The sequence below is a fragment of the Chiloscyllium plagiosum genome, unplaced genomic scaffold (assembly GCF_037043375.1).
Source record: "Chiloscyllium plagiosum isolate Xiang-an unplaced genomic scaffold, Cpla_swu_hap1 HiC_scaffold_13, whole genome shotgun sequence".
In the NCBI taxonomy this organism is placed as follows: Eukaryota; Metazoa; Chordata; class Chondrichthyes; order Orectolobiformes; family Hemiscylliidae; genus Chiloscyllium; species Chiloscyllium plagiosum.
The window spans coordinates 5125160-5144582 of record NW_028270151.1 but is presented as its reverse complement, the minus strand read 5'-3'; the positions used below and the strand labels follow the sequence as shown (position 1 = coordinate 5144582).

Genomic DNA, 19423 nt, shown 5'->3' with positions numbered 1-19423 from the left:
AGCATTAATGTACCAGACTTAAAACAGCAAGAATGTCAATTTTATTCACTACGTATTCATTCAAGGGTTAAGATTTAGGAACAAGAGTAATTCACACCTTACACTCAATGCTTTCATGACACACATAATACCAATTGTGTACTTGCTCTGTACAGAAAAGTAAATCAGGCTGTAACTTCTTTCAGTACGTTCAGCATACAATTTTAGCTTTTCTAGCTATTCTTAAGTGGTCAGTACTATCCTAGGGTTTAACCATGTCCACTGAAACAGATGCTTTACATTCTGAAAGCAAAGTTTATGCTTCAATATACTGAATTCAAAATACCATAACAAGCTACCATCTTTGAACTTTTGATTAGAATTGTACTTCTACACTGGGTCATTGACATCAGCTTCCATATACAAAAATGATTGAGTATTTTGTAACTCCTACCAAAGCTGGAACAACACTCTTCACTGGAAATCCTCCCAGGGTTTCTTCATTCCCCATCACCAACAACTGGCACATCTCGATAACTGCTTGTAGTTGTTGACTTTCATCTCCAGTAGCTTGTAGACCTTGTAGGAGCTGTTGTGCCTTTGAACCTGAGAAAATTGTATGGTGGAATTAGAAATTCTCTTTTCTAGTTTCAAATATTACTTTTAACTCTACTTTGTCTCAAAGGAACACTTTCAGTCTGACAACTACGTCATTATGCAGACTAGTGAAGACTTGAGCATGCTGACAAACAATTAAAATCCTATATTAAACTGAATGCTTGTTGCAATAACTTTGGAGAAAAGTGCAATAATGATTACTAAATATGGCTCAGGAAAGATAGGAATGAAAAGAAAGGAGAGGCAATGTTAGTTAAAGAGAATATTGCACTACTGAAGGGAGCAAGGATTCTCTGAAGGTCATAAACAGAATCTATTAGATCTAAGAAACAATAACGGGACTATTACATGGTAGCACATTCTATCATTCAGTAACTAGTGGGAAAGAGACAGGGCAAATGTGCAAGCAAGTTATTACATGTAGAAACTATAGAATAATGAGGTGGAGTGAATGGGAAGCTTTAATTATTCCAACATAATAGTGCAACAAAGAGAGGCGAACAAGTTTATGAAATGCATTCTGGAGAATTTCCACCTGGCTAACATGGAACTGGGAACAAGATGGCTCAAGTGAATTCAGAGTCAACTTGGGAACATGGTTGCTCAATCAAAGTTTAGTTTGCTATCGAAAGTGACATGAACAAAATGAAGCAAAACATTTAACTGGAAGAAAGTTAATTTCAGGGGGAAAAGAACCAAACTGATCCAGGTATAAACAAGCAAACCAAATGAACTATGGGCTTCCTTTACAAAGGAAGTTGTTCCAGCACTACCACAATATATTGCAACAAGAGGGGGAAAATCAAGTCAACCAAAACATCAGGACAATCTGGGCAAAAGAGAGCACGATGACACCAAGCTCGATGATTAACCATGATCATATTGAGTGGCAGAACAGGCTCAAGGGGTTGAATGGCCTACTCTGGCTCCTGTCTTCCATGTTTTATACAATTATAGTTTTCAGACATTTTATCAAAGTTGCAGGGCAGCCAACCAAGGACATGGAGAGGAACTAGCAGAGTTGTTCCTAATAGTTCATTTCCAGCATTACTCACTCGCTCCACTTCCAATTGTTCGATGAAATAGCTGGGACATTCGTGGTCCAAGGGGGCCAAAAAGATGGGGTGGAAGGCCACGTGCCTCTAGTAGAGCTGAAATAAGATAAACACGTGATTAAGTACTGATAAAGCATGAGCGAATATTAGCAATTGGAATTAAACACTTTTCTGCAATTTGAGCGATTTTGATCTCTGTTGTGCACAGTTCAATTCATATTTCAATCAAACAAGGATATATCAGAGGCTAAACCTTGGTCATACATGCTCCCGAGGAGTTTCCAACCACATTGCTGGACTAACACTAAGACTGGCTGCGGCGTCCTTCAAAACACCTGCATCTGATGTATTGTTGCTCATCTATTGATGAAATCCTCATTCTTTCCTTTGTTACCTGTAGACTTGGCTATGCCAAAGCAGTACTAGCTGGCCCACTGCAGAGGTGGTAACGTAGAGCTAATGTCATTGGGCTAGTACTCCATAATCGGAGTCTGATGTCCTGGGGATTAGGGCTAAATTTTGTTTTATTCATTTGTGGGACTTGGGCGTTGCTGGCCAGCATTGATAGCCCATCCCTACGTGTCCTTGAGAAGGTGGTGGTGAGCTGTCTTCTTGAATCGCTGCAGTCCACTTGCTGTGGGTGAACCCAAAATGCCAGTAGGGAGGGAATTCCAGGATTTTGACCCAACAAGTTTGAGGCCATGGCACTATATTTCCAAGTCAGAGTGGTGAGTGGCTTAGAGGGGAACTTGCAGGGGGTGGTGTTCCCAAGTCCCTGCTGCCCTTGTCCTTCCAGATGGAAGTGGTTGTGGGTTTGGAAGGTGCAGTATGAGGATCTTTGGTGAATTTTTACAGCGCATCTTGTAGGTTGCTTTGTCCTGGATGGCATCAAGCTTCGAGCGTTGTTGGAGCTGCACCCATCCAAACAAGCAGGGAGCATTCCATCACACTCCTGATTTGTGCCTCGTAGATGGTGGATTGACTTTGGGGTGCCAGGTGGTGAGTTACTCACCGCAGTATCCCTCGTCTCTGACCTGCTCTTATAGCCACTGCTTATGTGGCGAGTCCAATTGAGTTTCTGGTCAATGGTAACCCAAAGGATGTTGGCAGATTAGATTCCCTACAGTGTGGAAACAGGCCCTTTGGCCCAACAAGTGCACACCTACCCTCCGAAGAGTAACCCACCCAGACCCAATCCCCTAACTAATGCACCTAACAATATGGGCAATTTAACATGGTCAATTCACCTAACCTGCACATCTTTGGACTGTGGGAGGAAATCGGAGCACCCTGAGGAAACTCATGCAGACACGGGGAGAATGTGCAAACTCCACACAGACAGTTGCCAGAGGTGGGAATTGAACCCGGGTCCCTGGCGCCATGAGGCAGCAGTGCTAACCACTGAGCCACTGTGCCGCAGTAAGACGATTGAATGTCAAGTGGCAGTAGTTAGATTGTCTTTTATTGGTGATGGTAATTGTCTGGCACGTGTGGCGCAGATATTACTTGTCACTTGTCAACCAAGTAACTTAAGTGATATTATCCAGATCCCACCATGGCAAATGAAATTTGAATTCAATAAATTAATCCGAAATTAAAAACTACATCTAATGGAGACCATGAAACCACAGTGGATTGTCTAACAACTCACCTGATTCACTGGTGCCCTTTAGGGAAAAGATACCTACCATCCTTACCTAGTCTGGCCTAAATGTGATTCTAGACCCACAGTGATGGAGTTCATATTTATTCACATCACTGGGCAACGAGGGATGAGCACTAAATGCTGGTTGAGCTACAACACCGTCATCCCATGAACTAATACAGGAAGAACAGAGGATATCCAAACCTCAGCTGCCTCTGTCCTAACTTTCACAAACCTTCCCCCCTCTTCTTATTCATCTACAGTGGCTCCTAAGTAAGCATACACTATCATCAATTCTCACACTTGCTTCCAAATTCTTCAATGCGCTCAACCTTCCCTCTAAGCTCCAAGATATTCACATCTCCAATGCAGGCCTCAAACAACCCAGATTTTAGATCACTCTCCCAATCTAGCCATGCTCTCAGCTGCAAAGCTCTGGAACTCTCAACTTCTGAAGACACTGTTCAGCTGGATGTAGGTTTGCTCACTGGGCTGGAAGGTTCATTTTCACATGTTTTGTCACCATACTGGGGTAACATCAGTGAGCCTCTGGAGAACCTCAACCTGAGCTTCAAATCTTCTCAAAACTCACCGACACTGTTTAGTCTTCATCTATAAAAATAACTGTTCAAATTAAATCTGTTGTCATCTGATGCGTTGTCTTTATCAGCACACTGTCCTCCAAGAATAGGCTTACTCTTTAAACAGCTTGTTGTGCAGAAACTGGATGCCACATTTTCTATGTTATAGGTGATGACACTACAAGAGTTCATTACTGGCTGTAAAGCATTGCAATTTCCAGTGTTTTAACAAAGTGCAATATGAAAGTATCTCATTCTGTTTTGCTGCAGCTTGATGTTAATTTTTTTTTCCATGAAACATCTTGGGATGACTTAATGCATTCAAAAAGGTACCAGTACAATTGTGTTTTTGCAGTAATCCAGCAATAAACATACTTTTTTTTATCAAGTGAGCAAAAATAACTTTCACCCTGAGAAACCAATACCACAGACATGGCAACAACATCCTACAAAGGCAATGTTATTGACATTAATTTAAATGTTTCAAATTGGGATGGAGGGAGAATCAGACAAGAGCACAAGAAAGAATGAAACATGCAGATACAGCAAGAAAAAACAGAGTACATTACCTATGAATAACACAACATCAAACATGCACAATACAGGCTTATTGCAAGCAAATAATAGTAACCTTATCACAATGATTTCAGAAGTTCTATCATGTAATACAACTTGTTGCCAATGAAAGCTTTAGGTTCAAGATCAAATTTAAAGCACCCTATGCATTTTCCAAATTGATTACAGCAAGAAACCAAAACCATTATGTAGCACCTTTCACTCTCGCCAGTTATCCACAACACAGAGGTACAAATTAAGTGGTTTTGAAGTGCAGCTACTGCTATAAATGTGAAGTAGTATGGCTAAAGATTACAACACCAGGTTATAGTCCAACAGGTTCATTTGGAAGTACAAGCTTTCAGAGCACTGCAGGACCATACGACAATAATTTAATGTAAAAAGATAAAAGTGTCATACAACTGATGCGATGTATTGAACAAACTAAATTGCTTTTAAGTCTTTATTCACTTAGAATGGGTTGCAGGTTTCCATTCATTAATATGTAAACCCCAGAACTTCTTTCAAGTCACATTCCCAGGATAACCGAAGGTATCATAAACAAACAGCTAACATCTCAGCTCAGACAATGCATTAAAAAGGTGTGGGGTTAGACTCTGTCTGTATCCCAACCTTGAGTCATCTGACAAGGAGCAGCGCGCCGAAAGCTTCAAACAAACACGTTTGTCTATAACCTAGTGTTGTGCGACTGACAAAAAAAAATTAGGGATCATTAAAAACTTAACCTGCAATGTCAGTTTAATGTCCAGGTGGCACTGCAAGTGGCGACTTTAAAACCAAATTGTTGAGATTTTGCAACTATTCTGTTAAAATTCAGGAACTTACTGAATCAGTGGACATTTATAAAATATTAGAATCCAAATGAGCTGGTTCATATTATGTAATTTTACTTTCCTTCCATACTTAATACCCACCAACTGTAAAACAGCATCATAACAGTATCTGCACCTCAAAACCAACTCACCAAATTGTCAAATTCTTTACAACAATCAAAGAGGAATGGAGTTAACTTTCTGTGCGAGATAACACACAGCTGACTTTCAGGGATCTTAGATTATGGGGAGAGGGCCACTTCACAAATTTGATTTAGTATTTTCTTACCTTGTAGGCGGCCCATTTCAGAATCATCTGACTCGCTCTCTCCAGAAGTTGGCATTCCAACAGCTCCAGCAACAGAACTAGAAGCTGAGGTAAACAAAGCAATAAATTGCATTAAAATGCATTCAGTGTAACAAAATTAAGTTACTGTAGACTACAGAAGTAATCTTTAAAGCCTCCAAAAACCCTTTCAAAAGGATCAACTTACAGATGTAGATAGTGATTAGCACTGGCCCCTCTCAGTGCAAGGGACCCAGGTTCAATTCCAGCCTTGGCTGACTGTCTGCAAGAAGTTTACACATTCTTCCCAAGCCTGTATGGATTTCCTCCCACAGTCCAAAGATATGGGATATAAGTGGATAGACCATGCTAAATTGCCCCAAAATGTCCAGGGATATGCAGGTTAGGTGGATTAGCCATAGGACATGTAGGCAGCATCTAAGGAGCAGCTGCCTGAACTGCTGTGCTCTTCCAGCACCACTAATCCAGAATCTGGTTTCCAGCACCTGCAGTCATTGTTTTTACCTCATAGGACATGTAGGGTTATGGGGACAGGTGTAATGTTCAAAGATTAAATGGGACTCTCTGGGCATTAACATAATAGTAGAGTTAGACTGCAAAGCTGAACATTCTGGAAGTGGATGGGGGCGACATTGTCTCACAGGTAGCACACAGGAATGTGGATGACTATCCATTGTGTCTAAATGAAGTGTGAATTATAGTCATTTGCTGCTACTCCCCCTACCATTGTCAATTTAAATCTCTTCCATTCAGAAATACTTTCTGGCCATCCCCTAAAACTAGGTATGGCACACCTTCGTTGTCTTGGAGAATCATGGAGTCATGAAATCATCTGCATAACAATTCCCCAGGATCAGGGCATTAACATTATTTCAGAGGATGATCGCATCATACCATTGTCGCTGGGGTAACATGTGACTGAGGGGGACCAGGGTTGTCTTGAGTGGCATGTGACAGTGGGAGAGTAGCCAGAGTATCTGGGAGCATGACCAACAGACCTGTACAAAGGGGATGCGTTTTCTTTGCTCAGGGCCTCACTTTGACTCTACTTCACACACCTGCAAAGCGGGTCAAAGGGGGTCACCGAGCTTGTACAGGCTTTAATAAACTTTAACTGTTTGCAGAAGTCGGTGTGTGGGAATTGCATCTATTGTGTGAAACCTTGGAAAAACAGGTTAACACAGGGTGGGGCAGATCTAACTAGTGGTCTTTTAAGGGTCAGTGTAGCCCCGATGGACAAAATGGCGTATGGGGATTCTATTCTGCTTTAAATCAACGTGTCCTGAAATGTTATCACACACCTTTGGAGCAGGTAGGACTTGAACCCAAGCCTCGTGGCCCAGAGACAGGGGCACTACCACAGTGCAAGAATCCTCAGGGATCAACTGATATGCAGAGAATCAAATGTGAATGGCTAATGTTGGGTGGTTGCTGTTTTGAAATGAAAGCAGCATACTAACAACAGTTCAATTAAATGATCTATTGAATAAATGTAATTTTCTCAGGCGACCTTTAGGCAACACCAAAGCATTTTAACATAAAAATAAAAGTGCAGAGGCTGGAATTCTGGCAAAAACAAACTGAAATTGGAGAAACTCAACAGGTTTGGCAGCATCTGAACAGCTTTGAAGCATCACTGGACTCGAAACATGCATTCTGCTTCTCTCTCTACAGATACTGCCAGACCTGCCGAGTTTTTCCAAAGCATTTCAGAACTGTTGAATTTTCCCAAAAAAGAGTTATCAAATTCATCCCACATTTGAGATGAGCTGATGACACTTGATGCACTAAAAACATCCCATTTTTCAATAATGAAGCCAGATAAAACATCAAGCAGGGCAGCATTATAGTTCCCCACTCATGAATGCCTTGGATGCTGCTTTGCGAAGTAACAAAGAGGATTGATGAGGGCAAGTGGTAGATATGATCTATATGGACTTCAGTAAGGCATTCGACAAGGTTGCCCATGGGAGACTGATTAGCAAGGTTAGATCTCATGGAATATAGGGAGAACTAGCCATTTGGATACAGAACTGGCTGGAAAAGGTGGAAGACAGAGGGTGGTGGTGGAGGGTTGCTTTTCAGATTGGAGGCCTGTGACCAGTGGAGTGCCACAAAGATCAGTGCTGGGTCCTCTACTTTGTCATTTATATAATGATTTGGATGCAAGCATAAGGGATACAGTTAGTAAGTTTGCAGATGACACCAAAGTTGTAGATGTAGTGGACAGCAAAGATTACCTCAGACGGGCCAGTGGCTTGAGAAGTGGCAGACGGAGTTTAATTTAGATAAATGCGAGGTGCTGCATTTTGGGAAAACAAATCTTAGCAGGACACTTAATGGTAAGGTCCTAGGGAACGTTGCTAAACGGAGAGACTTTAGAGAGCAGGTTGGAATATTGCATGCAATTCTGGTCTCCTTCCTATCGGAAAGATGTTGTGAAACTTGAAAGGGCTCAGAAAAGATTTACAAGGATGTTGGATTATTGCTAGAAGGAGAGATTGGATAGGTTGGGGCTGTTTTCCCTGGAGCATTGGAGGCTGAAGGGTGACCTTATAGAGGTTTACAAAATTATGAGGGGCATGGATAGGATAAATAGACATGATCTTTGCCCTGGAGTGGTGGAGTCCAGAACTAGAGGGCATAGATTTAGGGTGAGAGGGGAAAGATATAAAAGAGACCTAAGGGGCAACGTTTTCATGCAGAGGGTGGTACGTGTATGGAATGAGCTGCCAGAGGTGGTGGAGGAGGTTGGTACAACTGCAATATTTAAAAGGCATTTGGATGGGTATAGCCCGGGTGCTGGCAGGTGGGATTAGATTGGGTTGGGATAGCTGGTCGGCATGGACAGGTTGGATCGAGGGGCCTGTTTCCATGCTATACATCTCTATGACTCTAAGGACACTTTAGTGTTTTGGACGAAAACAGGGAGTTACGTGAACCTAAAACACCAAGTGTAATGTCCATCTCAGTTCAGACAGTTCAGGAAGTGACATAGTCCCAACAGAAAGTAAATTGCTAAGGTATACTTGGAGAGTACGTTTGTACAGTTTTTAAAAGTACAGTGGTTTAAATAAAGGCAGGGACCTTTGATTATAAAAGTAGTGATTCAAACGAGGGAAGGTCCCTATCTTAATTGTCTAAGAAAGAGTAACTAGCTTAATCTAAAGATAAGTCATGACAGAAGACCTCAGACCCATAACGTACTCTTGTTGTGCAATGTGGGAAAATGGAGTATTGTGCACAGTTTTGGGCCCTGTATCTCAGGATGGATGCACTGGCCTTTGAGTGTGTTCAGAGGAGGTACACGAAAATGGCCCCAGGAATGAAAAGCTTAGCACGATGAACGTTTGAGGACTCTGGGTTGATACTCAATGGAGTTTAGAAGGATGAGGGGGGATCTAATTGAAACATACAGAATACTGAATGGCCTGGACAGAGTGGATGTTGGGAAGTTACTTCCATTGGAAGGAGCAACTAGTACCCAAAGGCACAGCCTTACAGTAAAGGGAAAGACCCTTTAGAATGGAGATAAGGTGAAACTTCTTCAGCCAGAGTCTGATGAATCTATGGAATTCATTGCCACAGAAGGTTGTGGGGGCCAGGTCATTGAGTATATTTAAGACCGAGATAGATAGGTTCTTGAGTATCAAGGTAATAATCAAGGGCTATAGGGAGAAAGTGGGAGAATGGAGTTGAGAAACCTATCAGCCATGATTGAATGGTAGAGCAGACTTGATGGCACCTGAATGGCCTAATTCCTCCTCCTGTGTATAATGGTCTTATTAGGGATGTTTCCAGTTATGGACGACACCAAAATTAGTGGCATAGTAGAGACAGTGAAGGAGGTTTTCCCAAGATTACAAAAGAATTTTGATCAAATAAGTCAATGGGCTGAAAAATGGCAGATGGAGTTCAATCTGGATATATAAGAGGCATTGCATTTTGGTACAACAAGGATAGGGCTCATACAATTAATGGTAGGGCCTTGGGTAATTTTGTAGAAGAACGATATCGGGGTGTGCGTACGTATTTCTTCAAAGTTTGCGTCACATGCTAGCCTTCATTGCTCAGTCCTTTGTGCTGGGAAGTCATGTTGAGGCTGTACAGGACATTGGTGAGGCCTCTTCTGGAACACTGTCCAGTTCCAGTTGCCCAGTTATTGAAGGATATTATCAAGCTGGAAAGGATTTAGAAGAGATTTACCACGATGTTGGTGGGGATAGAACGTTTGAGTTATAAAGAAAGGCTGGATAGGCTGAACTCACAAAACCCCCATGAGGCTGTTTTGTCCCAGCTCTGCCCAGATGCAACCCATTAGCCTGTACAGGTCCCACCTTCCCCAGAAACACTCCCAATGCCCCAAGAATCTAAACCCCTCTCGAATAAACCATTTCGATTGCCATGCATTAATCTGAGCTATCTGCTTATTCCTGCTCTCACTAGCACATGGCATTGGGAGTAATCTTGACATTACTACATTTGAGGTGCTTAATGTATCTCCTAAATTCCTATATACTACTTTCAAATCTACATCCATTTGTACCATGATCATTTGGCTGTTTGCTCTCCCACTTAAAGTGACCTCTCTGACCCTGGCACCAGGCAGGCAACATGTTATCCTGGCCCCTCATCTGTAACCACAGAAGTAGAGTCTGTGCCCCTTACTATTGACTGTCACTGTAGCCCTGACACTCATTTCCTCCCCTTCTCTGCAGCAGAGCAGAGAAAAGATGGAGAGCTGGGCTGAGAAGTGGCAAATGGAGTTTAATGCGGAAAAGTGTGAAGTAGTTCACTTCGGAAGAAGTAATAGGAATGTAGAGTACTGGGCTAATGGTAAAATTCTTGGCAGTGTAGGTGAACAGAGATCTGTGTCCAGGTGCATAAATCCCTGAAAGTTGGCACCCAGGTTGATATGGTTGTTAAGGCAGCATATGGTCAGTTGGCTTTTATTGGTAGGGGATTGAGTTTCAGAGCCACGAGGTCATGCTTCAGCTGCACAAGACACTGATAAGGCTGCACCTGGAGTATTGTGTACAGTTCTGGTCATCACATTATAGGAAGGATGTGGAAGCTTTGGAAACGGTTCAGAGGAGATTTACTAGGATGTTGCCTGGTATGGAGGGAAGGTCTTACAAGGAAAAGCTGAGAGAACCGAGGTTGTTTTTGTTGGAGAGAAGATTAAGAGGTGACTTAATCAAGATGTATAAGATAATCAGTTTTAGATAGGGTGGACAGTGAGAGTCTTTTTCCTCGGATAGTGAAGGGTAACACGAGGGGACATAGCTTTATATTGAGGGGTGAAGGGTTTAGGACGATATCAGAGCTAGTTTCTTTACTCAGAGTAGGGGCGCGGAACAGCCTGCCTGCAACAGTAGTAGACTTGCTGATGTTAAGTGTATTGGTCATACACATGGACAATAATGGAATGGTGTAGGTTACATGGGCATCAGATTAATTTCATAGGTCGGCGCAGCATGGAGGGCTGAAGGACCTGTACTGCGCTGTACTACGTTTTATGTCCTATGTTTTAGATATTACTGAAGCATTGCAACACAAGAATAGGAGTAGGCCATTCAGTCTCTCCAGCTTGTTCCACCTTTCAATAAAATGATGGCTGATCTATGGCCAAACTCCATTGGTTTTAGACTCTATTTCGTAATCTTACACTAACCATTTTTGCCACATTGTATTCTGAGAAATGTTATATATCACTTCACTTTCAAGTCACCAGACCTGGATATAGTGGATTGTTTTTCTACCTGATGCTCCTTGAGGTACATCTTCTGTGCGTGAAGACGAATTTGCTCCATCCTGGTTGTTGTCAGGATCTGCCATCTTCTCCTGTCGGCGAGCCTCAGATGCTCCTCTTTTGCCCAGGCCAGAGCCTCGCCGACTATTTCCGGGAGTGGTTATATGAAAAAAAAACAATTATTTCCACGATCTATGTGATATAAAGCAATTGCAATTCGAAATATTTAACAATGCTACACATTCACCTATTTTCCAGGAAGGGTGATAAACAGCTGGATTTACATATCTAAGTTTAGTGATAGTACAATGCAAGGTGGGAATCAAGCTGTAAGAACACAAAGAGGCTGCAAAGAGATATAGGTGAGTTAACTAAGTAGGAAACAAGGTGGAGGTGGGAATATGTTGTGAAGTGCAAAGTTATTCTTTCTGCTTTCAGAATAGAACAACTTTTTTTTTGTTAAAGTAGTTTGAGCGTTCTAAATGTTAATGTACAAAGAACACTGACATGCAAGAACAGTAAGCAAGGACAAGGCAATGGCATGTTGACATTTATTTCAAAGGGGTTGGACGAGAATAACAAGTCTTGCTGCAGTTATACAACCTTTGATGAGACACCCGATGCATTGTACACAATTTTTGTCTCCATATTCATTGGAAGTGTTACATGAAACTTCATTAGATTTATTCCTGCAGAGGGTAATCCTCCCACTTTTTTTAAATTCACGAATGCACTGTGGGCACTGGTAGATGGCACAGCATTCATTGCCCATCCCCAGTTGCTCTTGAACACAACAGAATGCTTTACCGGTCTTTTCACAGGGCAGTTATGAGTCAATCACATTTTTTTGGGCCCAGCCATTTGTAGGCCAGACCAGCTAAGGACAACAGTTCCTCCTCTGAAGAAACATTAGTGAACCATAATCGGATTTTTCTGACAAATCAACAAAGCTTTATGGTCATCATTGGATTTTAATTCCAGATTTTTGTTCAATTCAAATTCTACCATCTGCCATTGTGCAATGTGAGCCCAGAACGTTACCCTAGGATTACCAGCACAGTGATAATACCATAAGGCCATTTCCTCCCCTTAAATTATGAATGAGCAGTTCAGTAACTTGGACCTTTGCTCCTTAGGACTTTGGTGGAATTCAGGGTGATCACATGCAAACATGCAAAGTTGAGAGGGGGCTTGGCAACTTCAATTGGAATTTCTACTCCTCCTGAAGTAACACCATTGCTAAATATCACCAAATTTATCTTGCTTTTGCAACAGTTTGATTAGCCCTGTATCCAATTGCATCATTTTAGTCTACATTTCAAGTCAAAAATGCTATACCTGCATACAGGTGTTAACAGTTTAGACCCTCCAGAGATCCTACACAGTTCAACACCAACAGATATACCAACTGAAACCTAAGACTAAAGCAAGGCGTAATTATAATGTTGCTACAAAACCCGAATCTTATCAAAGCACTTAATCAGGGACGAATGGTTGTTAGGAAGTAAAAACAAAAAACTGTGGATGATGGAAACCAAACATAAAAGCAAAGTGTTAGAGAAACTCAGCAGCATCTATCGAGAAAAATACCAGTAATTGGCAAATAGTTAGGAAAATGTTTTCCTTCACAACTGAAGCTATAACTCTCAGACTTCAAGAAAAATAGCATTTAACTCAAATAACGTTGAACACAAATACACTTCTTTTCCACTCAAGTTAAGTTCCCACTTAAATTTTTATATTCTACAAGCTGCATGACCACTTTTTCAAAAAAAATTAGCATTTATATTTCTAGATTCATTCTTTGAACAGCTTATTTACTCCAAACATTTTTTTTGGAAGAATGACTAGAAATCCTGAATTTAAATAACTACCATGGCAACAGAAGATGCTAAGTGATTGCCAATGTTGTTTGGGCCTCTGCTAGTTATTTACAAAAATAATTCAATGATACTTTGCAACAAGTCATTCTAAATCAGTTCTAGCATTCTCCTTTAACATTAATACAAAACAATGGTCAGTTAGTGGCCCTGTATTTTCATGTAGTATACAGAAAGATTTGTTTTAGTCTTAGCTCCTGCTAATCTGCTGTATCATCATTTTGGAGCAGTTTCCATAGCTATTGCCTGATCAACCCTCACGGATGACCTTCTAGCTTATAGCCTCTGCCCACCCTAACCCAGCTTTCTTGCTAATTCTTGTTTCATCAGCATCCCCACTCGCCTCTCCTGAGCCTTCACGGCAATTGCAGACTGAGATATGCACAGGTAGAGGTCAGTTCAACTTGCAAGAGGTAAGTTCTCCTAGCGGATTCTGGATCAACGTTTCAAAGGGGAAGTCATCTCCTGGTAACAGATCCTGACAAGGAGACAATGCTATCACTCATACATGGAGTATATTGAGACACTAGGCTGGGAAAGGACTCACTGCGGTAAAACCAGGGAAGCATCAACCTGTACTATTCAGCCTGTTTACACGCTGCATCTGGAAGTTTCACCCAATGGGCTTTAAAACCCTGGCAGGGTGTGGATGAAGAAATTTCTGATCCAAAAAAATGGAGTTGATCATGAATTCACTTGAAGAGAACTTACCTCTTGCAAGTTGAAGTTGCTCTTCCTGCCACTTGTCACTCATCTGTACAAGTCACAGTGAGGATACAAGAGGGGGAGGTGGGAGAGAACACTGGCAGCAAAAGGATGGGTTAAGAAACAAGGGAGGTCACAAGTCCAAGGATCAGCAAGAGGATTAATCAGAAAGTGACAAGAGTTTTAAGCCAAAAGGGGTGGCGAGAGGCTCTACAGCAATCAAGAGGGTTAATCAGTGAGTGGTGAGTAAAATGGACTGCAAACAATAAAACCAGTTTATATTTGTTAGGTTTTAAGATCGATTGGTTTTAATTTGATAATATGGGAATTTAATGTGCCAAAATAAAACAACTTTCCAACTTAAGGATACAACTATTTGACAGCAGAGAACATAACTAGTGCTGAAAAAGACATTTTGTCAAAGCTTTCAGTCTTGTGCTCATCAGGACAATTCATAAGGGTTTGTGTGTGAAGAGGAAGGTCCTTCAGAATCGAGCTACAGTTTTTACATTGGTTAAAGACTGAGTGAATCAGACTTGTTAAAACTAAAGTTTCAGCTGCCTTTCTGAAATTTGCAACTTTCTGCATACCTAAGGCATAAACATAAAAGACCATTTAAGGTCATGCAAGCTGCCATGTGCTTGCACTACAGTTCCATACACATGTTGAATTCTAGAAGGATTACCTGGTACTAGCACACGAGCCCGTGGTCTTTTGCCGTGTGCTCCGCCTCAAACTGGGGAGCTCTGCTGGTGGGGATTCACTGCGCTTCTTAGTGGACCTTCTTAAGCCTTTAAAAAGTTCAACAGTAGAAATCAGTGAAAATGTACATCAGGGAGAAATACCTGTGCCGTTCTAATAACATAAAAGCTTTTACAATGGCATGTTGGCAGAGAGTTTGCTAATATACACTAAAGACTTTCAAAGTAAAATTTCTATCAACTTGCATTGCAATTTATCCTGTGCTGCCCTTAAAGTTCAAACTAATTAGCTTAATTTTACAGCAAGGTTCAATAAAATGGCCATTGGACAGTTAAAATGAACAAAAGGATGTGTGAGTGTTTATGAATTGGTATGGTTGCATAATATCCAAAACACCAAGTTTAGAATATTCATTGTTCACCCCGCCATCCCCCACCTCCAAGTCTTAACACCAAAATAATGCTTCATTTCTTATCATACAGGGATAAGAAAATCCTCCTTGTGAAGTCCCTATAATTAGTCAGTCATTGTTGCTTCTTCAGAAATGAACCATCTCTTTTCAGTTTAAAAAATTAACTTTATTAATAAGGTCATCATAACTAAAATTATCCTTTTAAAGCAGCTTTCCTTCCAGTAGACTCCAAGGGTCATATTACCTTTACTTGCCAAAATTATTCTTTGAAGAATGTTGTATTTATCATAATACTGCTCATACCAGGGTATAGTTCAGCATTTCAGGGAGTTAAAACATGCAAGCTTCTTTAAACTATTTTGAAATTAAGTTCATTTAAACAAACAAAAATTGAACTCAGTTATTGATGCAGCATTTCATTTTAATAAAGACACACGAGGATAAAATCCAGATTAATTACCTATGCTAAGGACGTGCAAGAACATAGACCAAAGGTCATAAACTTGACACTAGTTGAATATACAGTAAAATTAGGTGCTCAACAAGGGACAGACTTCAAATCCTTTTCTTGCTTGGGGAAGCTGTAGGGTCAGCAATAATTGTCAGCACAAGGCCAGGTGTTTATTTCAAAAAAGGTCAAATATCTTAAGGCACTTGAGTTTCAACTATTAAATCATACAGTTGTAAAATTTTTGCCATGTTTGCTACAGGAAGTTACCTGAGGCATGGCACACTGCTTTAAACAGAGCAGCACATATCAGCAAGGATTATATTTTGTGCTTCTAACAAGTCTGGATCACAGCTTATACAACAGCTAAGTTTAGCTGACTTGCACCACTTCAAATTTTGGTTAGTTCAGCATTACTGATTGGTTCATAAACTGGAACAATAATTCCAAAACTAGACTTTAATACAAAAAAGGTTTTTAAAAACATTTTTGACACTGCCAAATCCCAGACACAAATCAATTAATTTCATTAACTCACTAGCTAACTTGGCTTGTAGGCCTGAAGGCCCTGGCTTTGAAGTCTCCGATTTGGAAGACCCTGGAAGTGACAGTTTTGCTTTTGGCAGACTAACTTTAGGGCTAAAACGAGCAGCCCACTCAAATTTAGAGGAACCACCAGTTTTATTCTGCTCCTTTTCTCGGCTGCTTCTGCGAGGGCTGGGACTCGAGGCCGAGCGGGAGCGACGAGCCTTATTCTGATCTTTTCCTTGTTTTAGCCTGGCTCCCTGAGGCACAGCACCAGAAACAGTAGCAGAAGAGGAGGATGATGTTGATGCAGAAGAAGAAGAAGAATCAGTGACAGTGCTACACCCAGCTTTGGCTGAGGTCGCCGATTTTGAAGCCAGCTTGGTTGGTTTTGCAGACCTCTCTTCAGCACTGATCGAGTCAGCCACAGAATCACTGTTTACAGAAGTTGTACTTTCAACCTTTTTCCTTTTTTGAAAGGGGGAGGCACTGATCGGCCCAGTCTGTTTTCTACTCTGGGCCTTGCTTGTGGAGGCTGCCGGGGCAGTTCTTATCTGATCTTGCACAGACTTCCTTTTCTTTGGGGACTTTGTTTGCAACTTGTGTTTTTGTGTTTCAGTAGGATTTTCTGAGGGTTGAAGTGCTTTGGGCCTTTTTGCAGAGCAGGTGGAGTTTGAACTGCTGTAATCAGGGCTCGGACCACGTTTCACACCTCTCAAACTGCTTCTGGAGCTGTCCCTTTTAGTTTGCCCAGTTTTGGGTCGTTCTGGCCTAATGCTATCGTCTTGCTGTGTCACAGAAGCAACAGACGAAGAGCTACAACTCCTAGAGTTCCTGAGAAGGAAACATTAAAGATTACAATGCATGTTTATGACAAAGGTTACATATTTAACTACGAATACAGTAAGCAAGCAGAACCTTAATAAGGCTGCAGAATTTAAACAGTGCATTTTTGTAACAGCTACTTTTAATTCCCAAGTTCCAAGATCTTCACAAGCATGGTGCTGCCAAATTTGCAAATTTCTTCCTTCCATACCAGTATCAAACACATATGCATACTTTAAACTTTCTGCAAAAGACTATAGTTAAAACATTTCTGCTGCAAACATTTCAAAACTGCATGCAATATACAGTCATCCTAAAATCACATACGGTGGAAAGTATGAAGTAATGTTCCAAGCATCTAATTTCTTAGATGCCTTCTTTATTTTAAGATTAGATTATTTAGTGTGGAAACAGCCCTTTGGCCCAACAAGTCCACACCGACCCGCTGAAGTGCAACCCACCCATGCCCCTACATTTTACCCCTTCACCTAATACTACGGATAATTTAGCATGGCCAATTCACCTGACCGGCACATCTTTGGAGGAAACCGGAGCACCCGGAGGAAACCCACGCAGACACGGGGAGAATGTGCAAACTCCACACAGTCAGTCGCCTGAGGCGGGAATTGAACCCGGGTCTCTGGCGTAACCACTGTGCCACCGTGCCGCCGCAAAGTAAGTAAGTTGTTAAGTTTTCCTCCTTAATGGAGTTAAGCTAAAATGGAATACCACTGAAAGACCTACCAGCCTGTAAAAATGGAATGGCCTACTGGAACTTCCTGTCCCTATGGGTGGAGACGTTCATGTTTTCTTTGGAATACTTAGCATATAATCAGAGAGACCAGCAGACAATTGGAGAAACCCAAACTTAAAGCCAAGGGTTTAATGCTGGAAACTTCCCCAACAGGAAATGCTAAGTCCAATCCTGCTCTAATGTTGCAAATCAAAATTATCCAGGTTTTGTTTGCAAGTGGCAGATTTAAGGATACAGATATTGAAGTTTTACATTTACTGCAGATTACCTTTAAAAGGATTGCGTTTTAATTCCTAGGTCGTGGAAAACTTTGCTAAAAGTATAACTTTTCACATTGAAGAGCAAGTCACAAATTGGAATCAACCAAAATCAAAACAAAGCAATTTCCTAATGAAAATCATTCCTAGTAAGATAAGAGGCTGAAAATTTCCAACAGCAGTTGATGAGACTGCCCCTCACTTGTGCCAAGAAACTGCAGGACATAATATAATGCAATCATATTTTGTTGCTAAATCTAATTTTTCAAATGCATCAAAGATTTTCATATTTCAGTGTTTGCTGGTTCTGATGAAGCACTTTTACAAGGGGCACAAGAGTCATTCAGTCATAGAAGTCTACAGCACGTAGATAGGCCCTTTAGCCTAAGTTCTCAATTTACCTTTCATCACCACTGACAACTTTTTTCTACTGTTTCAGTATTCCTGGATCTGCTACACAATGGGACAGGAAACAGTATTTTCTCAAAACTAAAACACTGAAAGGAATCGATTTCTAAGTAAAATAGGAGAATAGAAAACAATGACAAAATAACTTGGGAAGCTTGGAATTGCCAATGTGTTTATAAGTACTCATGTTCTCCAGGTGAATAGCAAACAAATCAAGGAATGCAGCAGATTATCCTATAGAGATTCTAATTAGTAGCACATTATGGAAACATCATTTTTATTTTACAGCATCAAAAGCCACTTGCTCAAAAGTTTGCTTCAGAAATACTGATGCTCATTAATTTGCTAAAATTCTGTTTACAAAATATCAAATACCTTCTTGACACACACCCTCTGGACTGTCCAGAGGTAGTGTCTGACTGCAATTTTGGTGCTTTAGAAGTTGGCCTACTCTGAATTGGTTTCTGTTTCGTCTCTTCTTGCTGTGACCTATTACAAAAAAAACAAAGCATTTCTATTACTCAAACATACACAGGTCATTGAGAACATGGAACAATAACATCTGCAATATACTAAACGGGAAAAATTTCCACAATAATGTATTTTTGCTTATTTTAACTACAGTCCAAGTCAAATTTAAACCTTTGCTCAGTAAATGTTCTTTAAGAAGATGTTTATGAATAGCCCACTAAATACACAGATTGAATACAGGTTACAGCTAACGCCATTCTTTCTTAGCCTCAAGAGCCACCACATATTTCCCCGATTTGTCAGCCAACTTTCTTCTACTGGACTCAGAAGATTCACATTGAATGCTACATTAGGGCAGTTCTTGGCCACCAGGAACTCTATTATGCCATACTAATAGAAACCTCCATCCCACTGTTAGCCAGAACAGAACAGCACACAAAGACAAGTTTCAAGAATGATTTTACTTACCTTCCTCCTGTTGCTTCGTCTTGTGGCTGGGCCCCGGCAGTGTTCCTCTGTGAACGTCGCAGCGACCCCCCTGTATTGTAATTAGGCCGGTTGGACATTGGCACCTCTCTCCTTAAGGGACATACCCTTTCTAGACACTATCATTCACTGAAACAAAATCAAGAAAAAAATAGATTTAAAGTAGGTATACAATAACTAGAGAAATTATACATGTGATGTGGTCATTTAATGGGAGTTGTTTAT

The 19423-nt window shown here is 41.0% G+C and overlaps 1 protein-coding gene across 9 annotated transcripts in view; it reads right to left on the bottom strand.

Moving 5' to 3' along the window:
- trip12 (thyroid hormone receptor interactor 12) overlaps window positions 1-19423 on the bottom strand; it is a 216345-nt gene that overhangs the window by 111795 nt on the left and 85127 nt on the right. For all 9 annotated transcript variants that reach the window (XM_043702803.2, XM_043702804.2, XM_043702806.2 and 6 more), the window contains 8 exons: window positions 19181-19327; window positions 18617-18730; window positions 16011-16831; window positions 14596-14701; window positions 11336-11469; window positions 5556-5639; window positions 1653-1748; window positions 434-585 (listed from right to left, as the gene is read on the bottom strand). In XM_043702803.2, the coding sequence (XP_043558738.2) occupies window positions 434-585; window positions 1653-1748; window positions 5556-5639; window positions 11336-11469; window positions 14596-14701; window positions 16011-16831; window positions 18617-18730; window positions 19181-19278 (1605 nt within the window). In that variant the 5' untranslated portion in view covers window positions 19279-19327. The remainder of the gene's footprint in view (window positions 1-433; window positions 586-1652; window positions 1749-5555; window positions 5640-11335; window positions 11470-14595; window positions 14702-16010; window positions 16832-18616; window positions 18731-19180; window positions 19328-19423) is intronic.